The 20,517-nt window shown below is 42.7% G+C and overlaps 1 protein-coding gene across 4 annotated transcripts in view; it reads left to right on the top strand.

The window, feature by feature from the left end:
• The window catches only part of PLEKHG1 (pleckstrin homology and RhoGEF domain containing G1), a 339,483-nt gene extending 335,031 nt beyond the window's left edge, over positions 1-4,452 (top strand). For all 4 annotated transcript variants that reach the window (XM_077283054.1, XM_077283052.1, XM_077283055.1 and 1 more), the window contains one exon: positions 438-4,452. In XM_077283054.1, coding sequence (XP_077139169.1) covers positions 438-1,537 — 1,100 coding nt within the window. In that variant the 3' untranslated portion in view covers positions 1,538-4,452. The remainder of the gene's footprint in view (positions 1-437) is intronic.
• The last annotated feature ends 16,065 nt before the right edge of the window (positions 4,453-20,517 follow it).

The raw sequence follows: 20,517 nt of genomic DNA, 5'->3' as shown, positions 1-20,517 counted from the left end.
GATTATAAGGGCTCTTTCAAACATCTGTGCAAATAAATCTGATCTCAGACCGCAATGTTTGGACTGGCCATAGTTTCACAACCAGAGCACAAGAGCTTCATGTACTGTATTTCTAGAAGGCTATCGCGCTCAGGTCTGGAGAGCCGTCGCCAGTCTGTGCATTGGCGAGATTGGATTGATTTGCATGGACATCTGAATGAGCCTTAACAGGAACAGATATTTTTAAATTTTTGCAAATATATTATCCTATACTATGCACGATTAAATAGCACAGATAATGTTCCTTAGCCAATTATGTGAGTAAAAATAAGATCATGTTTGTATAATTTTTTTGTATCATTGTGCTTCGTTAATGATGATCAATAAATTTAAGGCCTGCATAATACCTTGAAATTGTATACATAACTTACAAATTGAATATTTTTGTTTTTTTGCAGGAGCAAGAATTGCAGAATACTCTCAGCTGTATGACCAGATTATTTTCCGTGAATCGCCAGCAAAAACTCCTAAGGAATTAAAAACTAGTCCAAAGGACTCCCCTGTGCTCAGGCCAGAACATAGGCACCAGCACATTCACCAAGTTGCTCCACAGAGTGAATCTTTGCAGCAAAGTAACACAAGTTTGCATTCTGCACAACTCAATGGAGATGCTGGAGATTTTTTTACCTGGCCTGACACAAAAGACTTCAGAGCAAAGTCTGATATTTCAGCAAATAGGCTCAAATGCCAACAAAGGAACATAATTTCTGCGTGCTCTGTTCCATCCTTGATTAAAGCTAGTCCATCAAGCCTACATCTACAAAGGTGGAGTACAATTGGTCAAGAACATGATGAAAATGCCACTCCGCAACAAGCTTATCATTCTTTAGGAAGGCAAGTGGCCTTTGAAAAAACTCAGCCATATATTCGCTCCCAGTCATCCTCCTCAATGTTCATCCACAAGTCAAAAGAGCCAGTCAAAACAACTAAAACCCCAACTTCACCACAGTCTCAGCGTAACTCAAAGCCTGAGAGATTATCAGATATTTATGACTTTGGTGGCAGTTTTATGGAGGAGAAAAGACATTCAGATGAGGATTCAGATATGACTTTGCAAGACTCTCAGAAGATCTTGGTGTTAAACAAGCTCTCTTCTCTAAATGCTCAAATTGCCACTCTTAACTATTTTGCAAATTTTAAAGACCGTGATGGTGCTGGAGATGATGATGATGATGATGACTATGTAGAGATCAAGTCTGATGATGAGGAAGATGCGCTGGAGTTAGCTTCCAACCAGCCTATAAAACTTAATTTGCGTAGCCACTCTGAACACGTACAAACTCCATGCAGCAACAGTACACCATATTCCTTTAGCATGCCAACTACCCCAGTAAAGTCTCTAAGTGAAAAACAGACACCTGATGCTGATGTAGCAGGTTATGATGAAGTAGGTAAACTTAATGACTATATGTGGAGGGCACCATCTTCCAACCAGCAGAATATTGTCCAGTCTCTTAGGGAAAAATTCCAATGCCTTAGCTCAAGTAGTTTTGCTTGAACATATTATTTTGTCATTTTAGAAAAAGTACTGTAGCTTCTGTATTTCAGCTTAATGTCATGCACTGGTAGGCATTTGTTGCATTGTATTGTTTACATTTGACATGGAGTTCCATATATCTGTACAGTACGCCTGCTCCTAAATGGCTAGAGTGAATAGTTTTCTAATTTATATACTGGTAACAGTAATATGATGTATGCACATACTTATACAAGTAACTAACTTGCATAAGGATTACGATAAGCACAATAAACGTGACAGAAGTTGGGTAGAAGACGAATTCATCAGCACATACAAACCAATGATCTATAGTTATTTAACCTGTTGGCCAAGTTGATAATACAATTTCTTATTTATGGCTAGATGTTCTCAACCATTCACACAGAATGACATGAAAACTTGATGAGGCCCTGTTCACCAACAAAAGCTTCAGATTTTAATAATGTAACAAAGTATACAAAATATTATACATTTCATTGTACTAGGTGGTTGTCCTCTTTAGCATTTTCTGACATTTTTATCAGAAGACGATACATGTCTGGAGAGTGGTAGTTTTTGAACAAGGACTCCTGATGTATTGGGGATTTATCCTTTTTTTTTTGCTTAGAGATAGTAGTGCATGCTCACCTAAGCTACAACAATGCCCCTGATGTTTATCAACTGAGTGGTGCCCACTAATGTGATATATTTGTTTAAGACATCAATGAAAGTATCAGCTCCTGAGCATTGCCAGCTATGACCTTTTTGGCCAGCACAGTATATCTATTAGGCTACGTTCACATTGGTCATAGGAATAGAACAATGAAATAGATCTATCACAAGATGCACAACAGCCTGATGGACCCCACTGACTATAATGGAGCCCATAAGACTTTCCTCATGGTGTCTGTCATTCTCCCAGACAAATAGCTGGCTATTTCGTTCTGCAATTTTGATACAATCTGCTATGGAAGTTCCTGACATAGATGTGAAAACCGCCATGACATACTGCACCTTACTATTGTGTAGTAACATTACCCTTTAATACTATAATAATCTACACGCTTATGCAACTATGTAGCACCTAGTACATTGTACAATATATCGCACTGTGGCCTTCCGTATTGCAGGGATTATTAAGTCCTAAATGTGTCTTGGTTCTGCATGTTTGTGCACTGTGATATAATATCCATACATTCCACACATTTTGTTCATGCTGGCATATCACAAAGGGGTCAATATTGTTTTATTACTATTCTTTTGTACAATAACCTGTAAATATCTGAACACTGACCACACAGTATGTAATTTAATTGAGAATGTAATTTCTCTACTCTTTAACAGAGCAATGATGCATATATTATCCAATTTTTTTTTCATTTCATGGAATGAGTGCCACTTATATTATACATGGTCATGTCAAGGTTTAAATTATTAGATTATGTTCAAGAGGGACCTGTCACTTGCTCAAAAATTTAGTTAAATACCTTGTTAACATTCCTGAGCTGCACGGATTCTACCACTGTTTTCCGTTTTGTGCTGTGTCAATCCTTTGCAGAGATATTCACATTTGTTGCTTTTGAAGCACACTATGTGAAATCTCTGCTTGCATTCCAAATTGGTGTTTCTTCAGTCTTCTCTGGGGCTGTGTACTTTCGTGGTCTGTCAATCACATTCCAGCAGCGTCTGAGATTGATAGACTGCTAGATCAGCTGACAAGTGGTGATTGGCCGCATCTGAGAGCAATGCCCCAGAGAAGACTATGAAAAAGTGCCCAGTTGTACTGCAAACAGAGATTTCACAGTGTTCCAGAAGAAACAAATGTGAGTATCTCTGCAATGGAGGGAAAGTGCATAAAACAAAAAAGAGCAGCAGAATCAGGGGAGTCCAGGGATTTTTACAAGATATGTAACTTTTATATATATTTTTTTTTAGCAAATGACCGGTCCTCTTTAAAAACTTACAACTACCATAAACCTCAAAAATAGGTAATACAAAAACTGAGGGAAATCTACATTGCTTCCAGTCACATTCTAGTGTTTTGATAAATTTCCATGTCCATACCAGGAATATCAATGACTGAAACATTATTACACTTTATTAGAAAAAAATGACAGAATTTTTGACCTAAACAGTGAAGATTTGCTTTCTGTTACTGCTATTCAGTAATGAAGTTTTCGTGCCCCCCCCAAAAAATAAAAAATTAATGAAACCCATTTTATGGTATTTGCAAAACAAAGCACATGGGGATAAAATGGAGACCAGGTAAGACAGACTGGGTTTATGAGATATCTTCAGCACATAGCCTTTAATTATTTCTATATTCACTGGTAAGTTCTTTGTATGTTAAAGATTCACTTTCGAAACTTTCTATTACATTACATACCGTAGATCCGGTTTGCTTTAGGGAGATCAGCAAATATAAGCCCATTAGATGATTGCATTAATTGGAAAAGGCTTTATGAACTGTAGGAAAAGTCATTGTGAAGGAAAATGGCTTTTCAGGCAATAAGTGTTAAGCGTTAGTAGCAATATACATAATTTCTGTGCACTTGTATTATAGTTGGCTGTAGATTTTCACTATTCCTAAATGGACTATTGTAGTCCTACTGTACATGTTAGAAGATGGATATGCTGTGGTGGGTGCCTGCACTATTCTGTATAGATACATAGGTCAAAATCTGTATATAGATGTTTGTTTGTTTTGGCTTCATGTTTGAAGTTGACCTTAATTAACATCTTGTCCTATGGATGAGCCTTTTTTCATTCTCTCTGGTGCACTTTTTATGTTTTTGTATATGTTATAAGAGAAACGTCTGTACATTTAGAACATTTCAAATCCATTTGTTTTGTTAAAGGTCGATTAAAAAATTATTTGGAAGCATGTTGTATCAGTAATATGTGGATTTTATGATGCTTAGTAAAAATAAAACCAGTGTTTCAAAACAATTGCTTTCATTGTTTATATCTTACCTCTGTGGCGTACTACCAAGCAGTTGCTTATGAGGCTCATGAGTTAGGGCATTTTTGCATCCACATGACAGTTTAGTTTGGTGATGGCTCCCTGCTTTAACATCATTCAGCCTGTGCATCGAAGTCTTGGCTCAGCAGGTGCAGTGGTGTCATTCGATCACACCTGCGGCTGTGCAGAACCACACGGCACAGACTGGAGCGGCTCATCATGGGACAAGGCTCAGGTGAGTATTTTATTTTTAAGATTGAACAGTACACTAAGTGGGGAAGAGGGAAACTGCATGGGTATCTTAATATGTTAGGGGCACTTTAATGTGTGGGTATCACACTGTTTGGGTGCACTATGGGGTCATCATACAGTGGGAGAAACTAACAGAATGAACCATGAGGGTATTGTACAGCATGGGCGGAATGCACTGTGAGTACATTACATTGTATGGGGGGAATGCACTATGGAGGCATCATACTTTATGTGGGGGGACTATAGGGATATCTTCATGTGTTGGGTTACTGTGTGTGTTCTACTACAGGGAGGGATAAATTGTTCAGCATCATTGTGTGTGAAGGCGTTGCACTGTGGCTACATATCGCAGGGTGAGGGGGACTGATGGCATCTTAGTGTGGGGGAAATGTACTGCAGTGGCATCATACTGTGTGGGGGGGGAAACATGCTGGGCTGACTGTGTGTGGAGGTTGTATCATGGGGCAACATTTTGTGTGAATGTCAAAAAGGAAAATGCACTTTGAGGGATTATTCTGTGTGTGGAGTTAATTGTGAGAGGGAGAAAGCACTGTGGGGACATCTTACTCAGGGTCGGGTTAAAGTGAAGGCATCTGGTGAATGTGCCTGCATCCTCCATCCATCCCAAACTATGGCATGGGATATCTGGAGAAGAGGCGCACATGACGTTGCTGCAGCTGTACAGTTCAGTGGATGTGTGACCTCCCAGTCTGGTTCGGTGGCACACACATACACCAGCAGCACACAGCCCTAGTCAAGTTTAGTCAATTCTGATAACCGCCTAAGCAATAGTTGCCAAATTCATTTTTTTCTGGACAGCTTTTGAAAAAATAATGTAGAGCCAATATTTCTTATGGCCACATTGGTAAGTCATAAAGTCCATAATTTTGATATGAAAACATTATCTGCATTCACTGTGAAATAAAAAATGAAAATTATGCTCAATAATTTGAATATTTTTCAGGCTTCAAAACAATCAGACGCATCAAATTTTTTATGGATGGGGAAAAAAGTGCCCTATTTTTATGGACTGTCCAGGAAAATTTGGACTGTTGACATCTTTGCTACTATCTGAGAAGGAAGGAGACTACGCCCACCTGCGCCTCTTTTAAGCAGCGTCAACAGGCTGCTTATATACAGCTGTGCTCAAAAGTTTACATACCCTGGCAGAATTTTTGCTTTCTTGGCCTTTTATCAGAGAGTATAAAGAACATCATAACTTTTTCTCCACTCATGGTTAGGTGAAGCCATTTATTGTCACACTGTGTATTCTCTTTTTAAATCATAATGACAACCCAAAACATCCAAATGACCCTGATCAAAAGTTCACATACCCTGGTGATTTTGGCCTGATAAAATGCACAGAAGTTGACACAAATGGGTTTGAATGGCTACTAAAAGTAACATCCTCACCTGTGACCTGTTTGCTTGTAATCAGTGTGTGTGTGCATAAAAGCTGAGCGAGTTTCTGGGATCCAGACAGACTCTTTAAGCTTTCGTCCAGCCACTGATGTTTCTGGATTGTGAGTTATGGAGAAAGCAAAAGAATTGTCAATGAATCTACAGAAAAAGGTAGTTGAACTGTATAAAACAGGAAAGGGATACAAAAAGATAGCCAAGGAATTGATAATGCCAGTCAGCAGCGTTCAAACTATGATTAACAAATGGAAAATCAGGGGCTCTGTAAAAACAAAGATGTTGTCCACAACTCCCATAAAAATTGTTCGGGATGTAAAGGAAAAATTTTGAGCACAACTGTAGGCACTCTTTGCTTTTCCCGTAGCGTGGAGCCCTATCTGCCTTGTTTTACATCCAGTACCTACCACATCCCTCTTCTGCTTTCTGTTTACAACAGTGGAGTCACCTGAGCTGCAGCAATGGAACAACACTCTCTGCACAAACCAAATTGAGTCGACAAGCCTGTGCTTACGTTACTAGCACCATTGTATACATGACTTTGAAATGTGAGACTATAGGCCCATTTAACCACTTGTAACACATCTTCTTAACTAATAAATAAAATCATAACACACTGAATGGAATGTAAGGCTATGTGCACACGTAGGAAATGTGGTGCCGAATTTTCTGCACTAAATCTGCATCTCCAGGCAGAATCCGCAGCTGCGGTTTTGATGCGTTTTTTGTGCTGTTTTGATGCATTTTTTGCACGGTTTTGATGCGTTTTATGCACGGTTTTTATGCAGTTTTTACCACTGCGGATGTCTATTAATGGAAGGGTGCAGAAACGCTGCAGAAACGCACAAAAGAAGTGACATGCACTTCTTTGAAATCAGTCTAAGGCTATGTGCACACGTTCAGGATTTTTAGCTTTTTTTTAGGGTTTTTTCGTCCGTTTTCCACCGAAAAAAACGCTAAAAAAACGCTTACATAAGCATCTCATCATTTTTAATGCATTCCGCATTTTTTGTGCACATGCTGCGTTTTTTTCCGCATCGGAAACGCATTCCGGAAAAAAATGCAGCATGTTCATTCTTTGTGCGAAATCGCGGCGATTCCACACACATTGGAATGCATTGATCCGCTTACTTCCCGCATGGTGGGCATGTGCGGTTGGTACCCAGGGTGGAGGAGAGGAGACTCTCCTCCAGGCTCTAGGAACCATATACCTGTAAAAAAAAAAAAAAAGAATTAAAATAAAAAATTGTGATATTCTCACCTTCTGGCGGCCCCCGCCACCTTCACGCTCCTCACGATGCTCCCATTCCCAGTAATGTCTTGCGACAATGACCTGTAATGACGTAGCAGTGTCTCGTGATGCTACATCATCTGGGGTCATTGTTGCGAGGCATTACTGGGAATGGGAGCTGCCGGGAGCATCGCAAGGAGCGGGAAGGCTGCGGGGGCTGCCGGAAGGTGAGAACATCACGATTTTTAAATTATTTTTAACATTTTATCTTTTTACTATTGATGCTACATAGGCAGCATCAATAGTAAAAAGTTGGTCACACTTGTCAAACACCATGTTTGACAAGTGTGACCAACCTGTCAATCAGTTTTCCAAGCGATGCTACAGATCACTTGGAAAACGCTAACATTCTGCAAGCTAATTACGCTTGCAAAACGCTAGTGTTTAGCGGGAATATGCATGCCAATTCTGCATGCGTTTTTACCACGGCAGGGAGTTACATAATTGCCGTGGAAATTTTTGCGGCAATTCTGCAACGTGTGCACATAGCCTTAAACTAGCCGTCAAAAGGGGGAGGGGAATTGAATGTTCAACGCCATTCCAATGTGCTGCAACAACAGTTACTCCACACCATCCCAAGCACTGGTCGGGGGCACTCGGCTGTATGCTGCCCAAACTAAGTAGTGACCCGCTTCCACTTTATAATAACCTTCAAACACCTAGGGAGTAGTGATGAGCGAGTGTACTCATTGCTCGGGTGATCTCCGAGTATTTGTTAGTGTTCGGAGATTAAGTTTTCATCACCTCAGCTGAATGATTTACAGCTACTAGCCAGCCTGAGTCCATGTGGGGGTTGACTGGTTGCTAGGGAATCCTCACATGTAATCAAACTGTCTAGTAGCTGTAAATCATTCAGCTGCGGCGATGAAAACTTATTCTCCGAACACTAACAAATACTCGGAGATCACCCGAGCGTGCTCAGGAAAACACGAGCAACGAGTACACTCGCTCATCACTACTAGGGAGTCAATCCCAGCACTGGAATCCCCCCGTCCTTTAGTGCAAACACCACCTTCAAAATCCCCCTCTTTTTACGTACCAAAAAAGTCAGACAAAATATGCGACGTTCATACTCAGACTTACAAATCTTCCCAAGACACTACAGTAGCTGACCCAAAATTTCAAACGACACTGGTCGCTCCCAGGCCATTAGCATAATTCTTACGAAAAGCTTTCATAGCCTGACGCACCAAAAATTCTTCTGTACAATCCCTCTAGACCAAAAGTTCAAAAAAGAAGGCAAAGCCGGCTAACCTGCCAGACACCACCGAAAAGGACAAACCCTGTTGAAATGCACTCCTGATCATGTACAGATAGGGACAATCACCCTCTGTTACCTGTTCCCTTCTGAATCTACTAACTCCTGCCTACACACCATGGCAAGACACGGGCAGACATACAGCATATGCAACCAATGCGGTTGCATCGGGGCCCAGAGGTGGAGGGGGTCACCTGCAGGGCGGCTAACTCTGACTTCCCTCATGTGCAGCGGGCATGGAGCAATCCCTAAAGCTCCACTACCTACAGGAGAAAATGACAGCGGAGCAGAGCTGCAGGGATCAGTCCTGCTTCCTGCCCGCGCTTCCTGTCCGACACAGCAGAGTGACGATGACGTTGGCATTAGGCGCACATCTGTGTCAGAAAGCAGCCGGCGACGAAGATGCTACTAAGGCTGTGGTGAACATGCAGAGGTGAGTGGTGCTGTATGTGTGTAAGTGGAGAGGGCAATGATGTGGGTGATGGAGAGGGCAATGGTGGGGGATTGGGATAGGAGGAAGGGGAACTTATAATGGACTTACGAACGGGGGAGGTGGCGGAAGACATTGCATATGGATGTAAAATGAATTGGGTGGTGGAGGAGGATGCTAAACCCCTGATGGCATCCTCCCCCACCTCACAATTCATTGTGATGCTATCGTAGACTTAAAATTTATTAGTGATCGGGAGAGGAGGCGATAAGATGCATAGGATCCTTTATAATAAACTGAAAGGTGGGAAAAGACGCTGTCGGGGACTTGTAGTGAATTGGGAGATGGCAGAAGATGCTCCGTACCTGATGGTGTCTTCTCCCACTTCCAAATTCATTTTGATGCTCTCAAGTACTTATAATGAATGATGGGGACACAGGGCAGTGACTAAGGATATGTGCACATGTTCAGGATTTGCAGGAGAAAATTCTGCTGCATATCCTAATGTGTTGGCAGGAAGAAAGTTGCGTAAAATACATTTATCTTTTTGCCATGCTTTTTTTACATATTTTTCCCCATTAGCACTGGCGAAATATGCTGCAAGAATTGACATTATGCAAATTTTAATCTGCTGCAAATTTGCAAGGAAAAAAATATGCAGCGTGTGCATGAGACTTCAGGGATCTCCTTCACTTTTCCTGTACTGTAAAACCTTGCATGTACTCCATGTGCATATAGCCTTACAATTAATTGGAGAGAGTCACAGACTGAATAGTTTATATTTATTGGGCAGCAGAGATTATAGTTAATTATGGACACAGTGCTGCTTATCATTTTATAGCTTTAATAGTGCGTGGCTAATAGTATATTAATGGTGGGGTACATAGCTGTATTCAGGGGGGAGACACATGTATGCATACAATGTATGTGACCTTCTTATTTTCAGGGCTGTGAGTCATGGCTGGGAAATGTCGACATGAAGGTCTGACCAGATGGAGGAGAAACAGCAGAAAACTGCTCTTACTAGACGAGACGTCAGCAGTAATTGCCTGGATGTAGATATTATTCTTTATCTGCACTGTGTGACGTGGAGTGATAATGTAATCTGTAAAATCCCTTAGGCCATGTGCACACATTCAGGATTTTTTGCGTTTTTTTCGCGTTTTTTCGCTATAAAAACGTGATAAAAACGCGAAAAAAACGCATACATATGCCTCCCATTATTTTCAGTGTATTCCGCATTTTTTGTGCAAATGTAGCCTTTTTTTCCGCGAAAAAATCGCATCGCGGAAAAAAAAGCAACATGTTCATTAAAATGCGGAATTGCAGGGGATTCCGCACACCTGGGAGTCCATTGATCTGCTTACTTCCCGCACGGGGCTGTGCACACCATGCGGGAAGTAAGCAGATTATGTGCGGTTGGTACCCAGGGTGGAGGAGAGGAGACTCTCCTCCACGCACTGGGCACCATATAATTGGTCAAAAAATAAGAATTAAAATAAAAAATAGTGATATACTCACCCTCGATGTCTTCCCGCCTCTCAGCTGCATGCTGTCGCTTCGGTTCCTGTAGCTGGTGTGCGGTGAAGGACCTGCCGATGACGTCACGGTCCTGTGATTGGTCGAGACCGGTCATGTGACCGCTCACGTGACCGCGACGTCATGGAAGGTCCTGCGCGCACACACCATCTATACAGAACGGACGCCGGTGAGGAGATCAGCTGTCTGCGGGTGAGTATAAGCATTTTTTAATTTTTTTTATTATTTTTAAACATTCTATCTTTTACTATAGATGCTGCAAAAGCAGCATCTATAGTAAAAAGTTGGTCACACTTGTCAAACGCTATGTTTGACAAGTGTGACCAACCTGTCAGTCAGTTTTCCAAGCGATGCTACAGATCGCTTGGAAAACTTTAGCATTCTGCAAGCTAATTACGCTTGCAGAATGCTAAAAAAAACGCGAAAAAAACGGAAAAAAACGCAAAAAAAAAAAATGCGGATTTCTTGCAGAAAATTTCTGGTTTTCTTCAGGAAATTTCTGCAAGAAATCCGGACGTGTGCACATACCCTTATTCTACAATCTCACATTTGTGTGAAATGTCCGTGTGCTTTCAGGTTTTTTATTGGATGGCGCACAGACTCTTAAGAGATTTATAGGTCTATTTACACATACATGAACACACATGAAAAACACGGATCTGAGAATGAGATCCGTGAGGGTCAGAGAATGTTCTGTTCTGATCCGATTTTGAGGTTCAAATAGGACATTCTAAATGCGTCTATAAAAATGGGCATCACACCAATACTGCACACAAATATAGGATTTAGCTTAATGTATAGCAAAGTCCCTTAGTATACAGTGTACTCGCTTACTAAATATAACACCATCTTTAGTTAGTTTTCTTTTATTATGTGCAACACCGTCCCTTATTGCGTACCATCCTCTCTAGTTATATATGATGCCATCCCTTATTATATAGCTCTGTTGTTATGTACAGTGCTGTCTTTTACATAGTTCATTCCTGTTGTTTTTGTTATTCACAGCTCCCTCTTTTGTTACATAGTCCCCTCTCTAGTTAGATATAAAATAACTGCTGATGGAGCAGCCGGTGACCAGAAGACAAGTCCATCAGCTCCTCCATTAGAAAAGAAGCTTTCCCATGTTCTATCAGCCATCATTGCATTATACATCGAACAAGACAGGACGGTATGTAAGAAAGAACAGGGCTTTATATAATCCGATATGTAATGGACGGTCTTGTACATAATAAGAGTGGGCACTGTGTAATAAGGGACGGCAATATACATAACAAAAGAGAATGACAAACCAATTTACCATTGTACGAATGAAGAAAATCTGCCCAGACAGCTAAATCCGCCTTGTGCTCCGCATTCAGTCTCACAAAATATAATGGGTGTTTGTCCCAGGTGACGGCGGGCGTTAATCTTTGTGAAAAAACTCTACCCATGGGTAGGATTCTGCAAGTAAAATTGAGCTTCCCTAAAAGAGATTGCAATTGGCGCAGTCGCAACTTCCTGGCCTGTAACGTTTCCTGCACACAAGTCTTCAAATCAAACAATTTATCCGCTGGAAAACTGCATTCCATCTTAATAGAATCCAGCTCAATACTCAAAAACTTCAAAGCCGTTGAAGGGCCTTCCGTCTTGTGAGGGGCCAAAGGAATGTCAAATTTAGAAGCCACCTGTTGAACCGTCCGCAAAAGGAACAAACAAACTGAGCACTCAATCAGCCCCATACACAAAATATCATCCAGATAGTGCAAGACAGAATCCAAACCAGATTCCTCTCTCTACCCATTCAATGAAACAACTAAACGTCTCAAAATATGCACAGGAAATTGAGCAGCCCATTGGTAAACCGCAAGCTACATAGTATTTACCATCCCAATGACAACCGTCCAAGTGCACAGGGAGCAAAGGAAAAGCAGCTTCAATTTCCGTCTTGGACATAAGAGATCCAGCACCTAACCTATGAATCCATTCAACAGCCTTATCAAACGACACTTAAGAAACAGAAACTAACTCGTGATCAATACCATCATTAACCAAACTGCCATGCAGGTATAACAGATGATGTATCAGCCTGAACTTATTGGGCTCCTTCTTGCATGCAAGTTAGGCAGAGGTAGTTCCAAAACAAGGACCTGCCATGCGGCCTACAACCCCTGGCAAAAATTATGGAATGACCGGCCTTGGAGGATGTTCATTTAGTTGTTTAATTTTGAAGAAAAAAAGCAGATCACAGACATGGCACAAAACTAAAGTCATTTCAAATGGCAACTTTCTGGCTTTAAGAAACACTAAAAGAAATCAAGAACAAAAAACGTGGTAGTCAGTAATGGTTACTTTTTTTAACCAAGCATAGGGAAAAAATTATGGAATCACTCAATTCTGCTGAAAAAAATATTGAATCATGAAAAACAAACAAAAAACACTCCAAAACATCACTAGTATTTTGTTGCATCACCTCTGGCTTTTATAACAGCTTGCAGTCTCTGAGGCATGGACTTAATAAGTGTCGAACAGTACTCTTCATCTATCTGGCTCCAACTTTCTCTGATTGCTGTTGCCAGATCAGCTTTCCAGGTTGGAGCCTTGTCATGGACCATTTTTTTCAACTTCCACCAAAGATTTTCAATTGGATTGAGATTCGGACTATTTGCCGGCCATGACATTGACCTTATGTGTTTTTCAAGGAACGTTTTCAGTTTTTGATCTATGGCAGGATGCATTATCATCTTGAAAAATGATTTAATCATCCCCAAACATCCTTTCAATTGATGGGATAAGAAAAGTGTCCAAAATATCAACATAAACTTGTGCATTTATTGAAGATGTAATGACAGCCATCTCCCCAGTGCCTTTACCTGACATGCAGCCCCATATCATCAATGACTGTGGAAATTTGCATGTTCTCTTCAGGCAGTCATCTTTATAAATCTCATTGGAATGGCACCAAACAAAAGTTCCAGCATCATCACCTTGCCCAATGCAGATTCGCGATTCATCACTGAATATGACTTTCATCCACAGACCATGATTGCTTTTCCTTAGCCCATTGTAACCTTGTTTTTTTCTGTTTAGGTGTTAATGATGGCTTTTGTTTAGCTTTTCTGCATGTAAATCCCATTTCCTTTAGGCGGTTTCTTACATTTCTGTCACAGACGTTGACTCCAGTTTCCACCCATTCGTTCCTCATTTGTTTTGTTGTGTATTTCCTGTTTTGGACACATATTGCTTTAAAGGGACTCTGTCACCTGAATTTGGAGGGAACAATTTTCAGCCATAGGGGTGGGGTTTTCGGGTGTTTGATTCACCCTTTCCTTACCCGCTGGCTGCATGCTGGCCGCAATATTGGATTGAAGTTCATTCTCTGTCCTCCGTAGTACATGCCTGCACAAGGCAATCTTGCCTTACGCAGGTGTGTACTATGGAGGACAGAAAATGAACTTCAATCCAATATTGCAGCCAGCGGGTAAGGAAAGGGTGAATCAAACACCCGAAAACCCCGCCCCTATGGCTGAAAATTGTTCCCTCCAAATTCAGGTGACAGAGTCCCTTTAAGTTTCCGATCTTGAAGCTTTGATGTCTTCCTTGGTCTACCAGTATGTTTGCCTTTAACAACCTTCCCATGTTGTTTGTATTTGGTCCAGATTTTAGACACAGCTGACTGTGTACAACCAACATCTTTTGCAACATTGCGTGATGATTTACCCTCTTTTAAAGGGACTGTCACCTGAATTTGGAGGGAACAATTTTCAGCCATAGGGGCGGGGTTTTTGGGTGTTTGATTCACCCTTTCCTTACCCGCTGGCTGCAATATTGGATTGAAGTTGGATTGAAGTCATTCTCTGTCCTCCGTAGTACATGCCTGCACAAGGCAATCTTGCCTTACGCAGGCATGTACTATGGAGGACAGAGAATGAACTTCAATCCAATATTGCAGCCAGCGGGTAAGGAAAGGTTGAATCAAACACCCGAAAACCCCGCCCCTATGGCTGAAAATTGTTCCCTCCAAATTCAGGTGACAGAGTCCCTTTAAGAGTTTGATAATCCTCTCCTTTGTTTCAATCGACATCTCTCCTGTTGGAGCCATGATTCATGTCAGTCCACTTGGTGCAATAGCTCTCCTTTTTAGATGCAGACTAACGAGCAGATCTAATTTGATGCAGGTGTTATTTTTGGGTATGAAAATTTTCAGGGTGATTCCATAATTTTTTCCCTATGCTTGGTTAAAAGAAGTAACCATTACTGACTACCTCATTTTTTGTTCTTGATTTCTTTTAGTGTTTCTTAAAGCCAGAAAGTTGTCATTTGAAATGACTTTAGTTTTGTGCCATGTCTGTGATCTGCATTTTTTTCTACAAAATTAAACAACTGAATGAACATCGTCCAAGGCTGGTGATTCCATAATTTTTGCCAGGGGTTGTATAGCAACCTTCTTCTCCAACTTATCTTCTACAGCCATCACATGTATACGAGCAGACCGCAAATTTTTAGGCCCTACATCACAAGGTTCAATACTCGAAGGGATTCTAAAACCAAAACTAAAACCATCAATTAACAACAACGCCACCTCCATTTGCAGATACCTGTTTAGAAATGGTAGCATCTGATCTATTTTCACTGGCGTCATCCCTCTTTGCAGGTTTGCCTGCCTTACCTTTCCCTCTTTTAAAACATTTAGAGCAACTGTGGGACCCTCCACAACATGGTCACTCATGCTTGTATTTACAAGATGAGCTGAAGCGACATTCCTGCTGGTTGAGTTGCCAACCCAGACCCTTTCCGAGAAATGTTGAGGATGCCACCGTAGTGGCCGCACCCCCAGCATTACCGGGAAAGGACTGCCAAGACGACCTAGGTGCAGCCATCAAATTCATCCACAAACTAATGTCTTTGTGATTCCACTGTAAACTCAGACGGACAGCCTTCCTCTGCCTAAACTGTTCATCATAGCGAAGCCAGGCCGTTCCACCGTAGATATGGTACGCTTCACCAATCGAATCCAGATAGCAGAATAAAGCCAATTTTCAGGGGTCTTCTCACCAGTCACATTTTCTAAAGTAGCAAAAGCTTGTAACCAGTTGTGAAAAGTATGAGGAATAAGGCGGTAGCGAATACGCTCCTCCTCATTCGTCTTACTTTCATCCGGTTTTACCACAACCAAATTAAACTTCTCAAGCAGTAAAAACAAATATTCACGCATTCATCTTTCCATATTTTTCCCTAGCCTCCTGCTTAAAGTGAACACCCAAGGGGCTATCAAAGCACACATAAACCTCACTTCTAGCCCTGTCATCCAACAAAACAAATCCACTCTACTCTAGACGCAGCCGGCGTGACAACTCATCCGCTAACTGAACCTGGAGACTCCACAACCTGCATCAGAACTGCTCCCCTAACTGCAACCTACTTATTCTCACCAGTCGCTAACCCGATTCTAATGGCATTGTCTTGCAAAACCCCACTAGGTCCCACTTTGGGGCCAATAAACCTCTAACCATATTAAAAAATTCTGCCATCATATTGACAGCTCTCAAACAATCACCAAACACTTTACTAACATCTGCCATACTACCGCTCACACCCCTGTCCCTCAATACCTCATCCGACACATTCATTCGAAGTGCATGGAAAACACATGACGCATGCAAAACACGACTCAACAGTCTATGAGGGAACCGCAAAACAGCTGCTGCATATTCCCCTTGATGATCACCATCAATCACATCAGTGCCAGAAGAGATCTGACCCTCTTCATCCAATACAGATTCGGCAAGCTGAACTGACGTGATTGACCAGTCCTAAATATGGACCTCCTATTGTGAATCAGATGTTGACTGGGAGGAGAGACTTCAGCTGCATGCCTGTAGCCCGCATCGCTGGCAAGTTCCCAGCTACTTGCCGTCGCTGGCTGGGCCCTGCGTGACCGCACATGCCTCATTTCTGGGTGCATGACCAGGTCATGTGACTCTGTTAACATCACGATGCACTTGCGACGCAGCACTAGGGCTTCTTTCACACTTGTTTTTACAATCTGCACAGGATCCGTCAAAATGTTGAAATGACGGATCCTGTGCAGATTGTAAAAAACGGGTGCACTGGGCCTGTTTTTCTGACGGACCCATTGAGGCTATGCGCACCTGTTGTGTATGCGTCAAACGCATACGCAACAAAACCAAGGTTAAAAATAATAAAAAATCGCAATATTCTCACCTTCCGGAGTCCCGCGCGTTACCGATGCTCGCGGCAGCTAGCGTTCCCAGTAATGCCTTGCGTGCAATGACCTCTGATGATCGGGTCATTTCGCAATGCATTACTGGGAATGCTAGCTGCCGGTAGCATCGGTAACGCTGCGCGGGACACCGTAAGGTGAGAATATTGAGATTTTTTTTATTTTTAACATTATATCTTATTACTATTGATGCTGCATAGGCAGTAAAAAAAAGAGAGAGAGCAAGCGAGAGAGAATTTCCCTGACAGGAAATTCTTCCACGCATGCTCAGTTTCAAAAGACGGAACTCGTCGCTGGATTCCTGCTTTTGACAGTCAGTGACGGATCCTGCACCCATAGGCTTCCATTATAGCCAACGACAGGCAGCGCAGGACTTGTCACTGAGAGATTTTCCGAAGTGTAGAAAAAACGTTCCTCTGAACGTTTTCTCCACCCGACAGTGATTTTCCGACGGATCCAGTGCACGATGGATGAAACGGATGACCATCCGTCACAATCCGTCGCTAATACAAGTCTATGGGAAAAAAACAGGATTCAGCAGAAAAATTTGCTGCATCCTGCTTTTTAAAAAATCGACGGATTTCGACGGGAGCTAAAAGATGGAAGTGTGAAAGAGGCCTAAGTGGGCGGAGATGGCAGCCATCCCACCTCCGCTTCCTGGCCAGGCTGATGCTTCAGATTCCTCCCAGAGCGGCGGGAGGCTGGTGTCGGCTGGGTACATACTGACGCATCTGGAGGGACCCTAGAGGGGCTCCTAAGTTGGCACCTGGTACGGAGGGGGGGGGGTTATTTCTGTGCTCAGCCTCTCCGGAGGCCTGGATCTCCCGGATTGCTGGTTAGGAGCTGCAGCCGCAGTTCCATCCTCAGATGTCCCGTCAGCGCTCCACACTGCCAGCTGACCATTGAGCCATTCCTGGCCCTGGCTCTCTGCCAAGTACCGAATCTCCTGAAAAAGTGCCTCCAACAACAGGATCCTGGACTGACGACGTTCCAGGTAGCAACTCTACAAGTGGAATGGACATTCCACAGCAGCACCCCCTTTTATCCAGCTCCCAACGCCTATCCAGTAATCCTTTTCCAAACATTTTCCTCCCATAAAACTCCCCTTCCATCCCATACTTCTGCAACTTAACCCCTAACTGCCAACTATTGAGACCTAGCAGACATACGAAGTCATGCGACCCTCCCTTTGATTCCCCTTTGTGTGTTTTCTTGACCAAACCAAATAAAAGCACACAAATTCAAAGTCAACCTATATATACACTGCTTAAAAAAATAAAGGGAACACTAAAACCCCACATCCTAGATATCACTGAATGAAATATTCCAGTTGTAAATCTTTATTCATTACATAGTGGAATGTGTTGAGAACAATAAAACCTAAAAATGATCAAGGTAAATCACAACTAATATCCCACGGAGGTCTGGAGTTGGAATGATGCTCAAAATCAAAGTGGAAAATGAAGTTACAGGCTGATCCAACTTCAGTGGACATGCCTCAAGAAAAGGAAATGATGGTCAATAGTGTGTGTGGCCTCCACGTGACTGTATGACCTCCCTACAATGCCTGGGCATACTCCTGATGAGGCGGCAGATGGTCTCCTGAGGGATCTCCTCCCAGACCTGGACTAAAGCATCTGCCAACTCCTGGACAGTCTGTGGGGCAACGTGACGTTGGTGGATGGTGTGAGACATGATCTCCCAGATGTGTTCAATCGGATTCAGGTCTTTGGAACAGGCGGGCCAGTCCATAGCTTCAATGCCTTCATCTTGCAGGAACTGCTGACACTCCAGCCACATGAGGTCTGGCATTGTCCTGCATTAAGAGGAACGCAGGGCCAACTGCACCAGCATATGGTCTCAAAACGGTTCTGAGGTGCTCATCTCGGGACCTAATGGCAGTCAGGCTACCTCTGGCGAGCACGTGGAGGGCTGTGCGCCCCTCCAAAGAAATGCCACCCCACACCATTACTGACCCACTGCTAAACCGGTCATGCTGAAGGATGTTGCAGGCAGATCGCTCTCCATGGCGTCTCCAGACTCTGTCACATGTGCTCAGTGTGAACCTGCTTTCATCTGTGAAGAGCACAGGGTGCCAGTGGAGAATTTGCAAATCCTGGTGTTCTGTGGCAAATACCAAGCATCCTGCACGGTGTTGCGCTGTGAGCACAACCCCCATCTGTGGACGTCGGGCACTCAGACAATCCTCATGGAGTCGGTTTCTAACTGTGCAGACACATGCACATTTGTGGCCTGCTGGAAGTCATTTTGCAGGGCTCTGGCAGTGCTCCTCCTTGCACAAAGGCTGAGGTAGCGGTCCTGCTGTTGGGTTGTTGCCCTCCTATGGCCCCCTCCACAACGCCTGGTGTACTGGCCTGTCACCTGGTAGAGCCTCCAGCCTCTGGACACTACGCTGACAGACACAGCAAACCTTCTTGCCACAGATTGCATTGATGTGCCATCCTGGATGAGCTGCACTACCTGAGCTACTTGTGTGGGTTGTAGAGTCCGTCTCATGCTACCATGAGTTAGAAAGCACAACCAACATTCAAAAGTAACCAAAACATCAGCCAGAAAGCATTGGTATTGAGATGTGGTCTGTGGTCCCCACCTGCAGAACCACTCCTTTATTGAGTGTGTCTTGATAATTGCCAATGATTTCCATCTGTTGTCTATTCCATTTGCACAACAGCATGTGAAATTGATTGTCAAACAGTGTTGCTTCCTAAGTGGACAGTTTGATTTCACAGAAGTTTGATTTACTTGGTGTTATATTCTGTTGTTTAAGTGTTCCCTTTATTTTTTGAGCAGTATATATACAGGGTGGGATATTTATATAGATACACCTGGGTGGGCCATTTATAAAGTTACATCCAAAATGGCTGACTACAAAATGGCCGCCATAGTCACCACCCATTTTGAAAAGTTTTCTCCCCTCACATATACTAATGTGCCACAAACATGAAGTTGATATCACCAATCATTCTGCTGTGACTGTGGGAAAATGCCAGGGATGAGGTCACAACAGTTCATGCTGGCTGCGAGAACAGATTCAATGAACAGAGGTGATGTCACTGATGCTGCTCTCCCTCACAGCCTCACCCACACTGAACTATGGAGCGTGGGAAAATCAGCTGGTATTTTCCCATGCTCAAGAGTTCATCTGAGTTCAGGCTGTGAGGGAGCGTAGACTCAGTGATGTCAGCGCTTGTCTCAGACGCAAGCACCGGCAGCTTCTCATTCATTGCACATTAGTTTACAGCCAGTCCGGTCGCATTAGCACTGCTCCAGGTTGTAAACTGTATATACCCCAGATATGGATTACGGCGTGGGACTGACTGAATGCTGGACAGGAATGGTATATTGTTGTTTTTTTATTTTTTCACAGATCGAGGGTGTCGCATGGATTAGCAGTAACAATAAAATGGTCAAACTGTGTTTAGTGTTTTATTTCATTAAAAAACTTTTTTCTGGCTGTCTTTTTTTAACCCATTAACAACTATGGGATTAGTAATGGATAGGTGTCTTATTGACACATCTCCATTACTAAGCCGGCTTGATGTCACCTTACAATACAAAGGTGACATTAACCCCTTATTACCCCATATGCCACAGCTACAGAGCAGTGGGAAG

This window comes from Ranitomeya variabilis, chromosome 2, assembly GCF_051348905.1.
Source record: "Ranitomeya variabilis isolate aRanVar5 chromosome 2, aRanVar5.hap1, whole genome shotgun sequence".
Taxonomy (NCBI): Eukaryota; Metazoa; Chordata; class Amphibia; order Anura; family Dendrobatidae; genus Ranitomeya; species Ranitomeya variabilis.
Note: the sequence above shows the minus strand (reverse complement) of the source record. Positions and strands in the feature narration are given on the sequence as shown.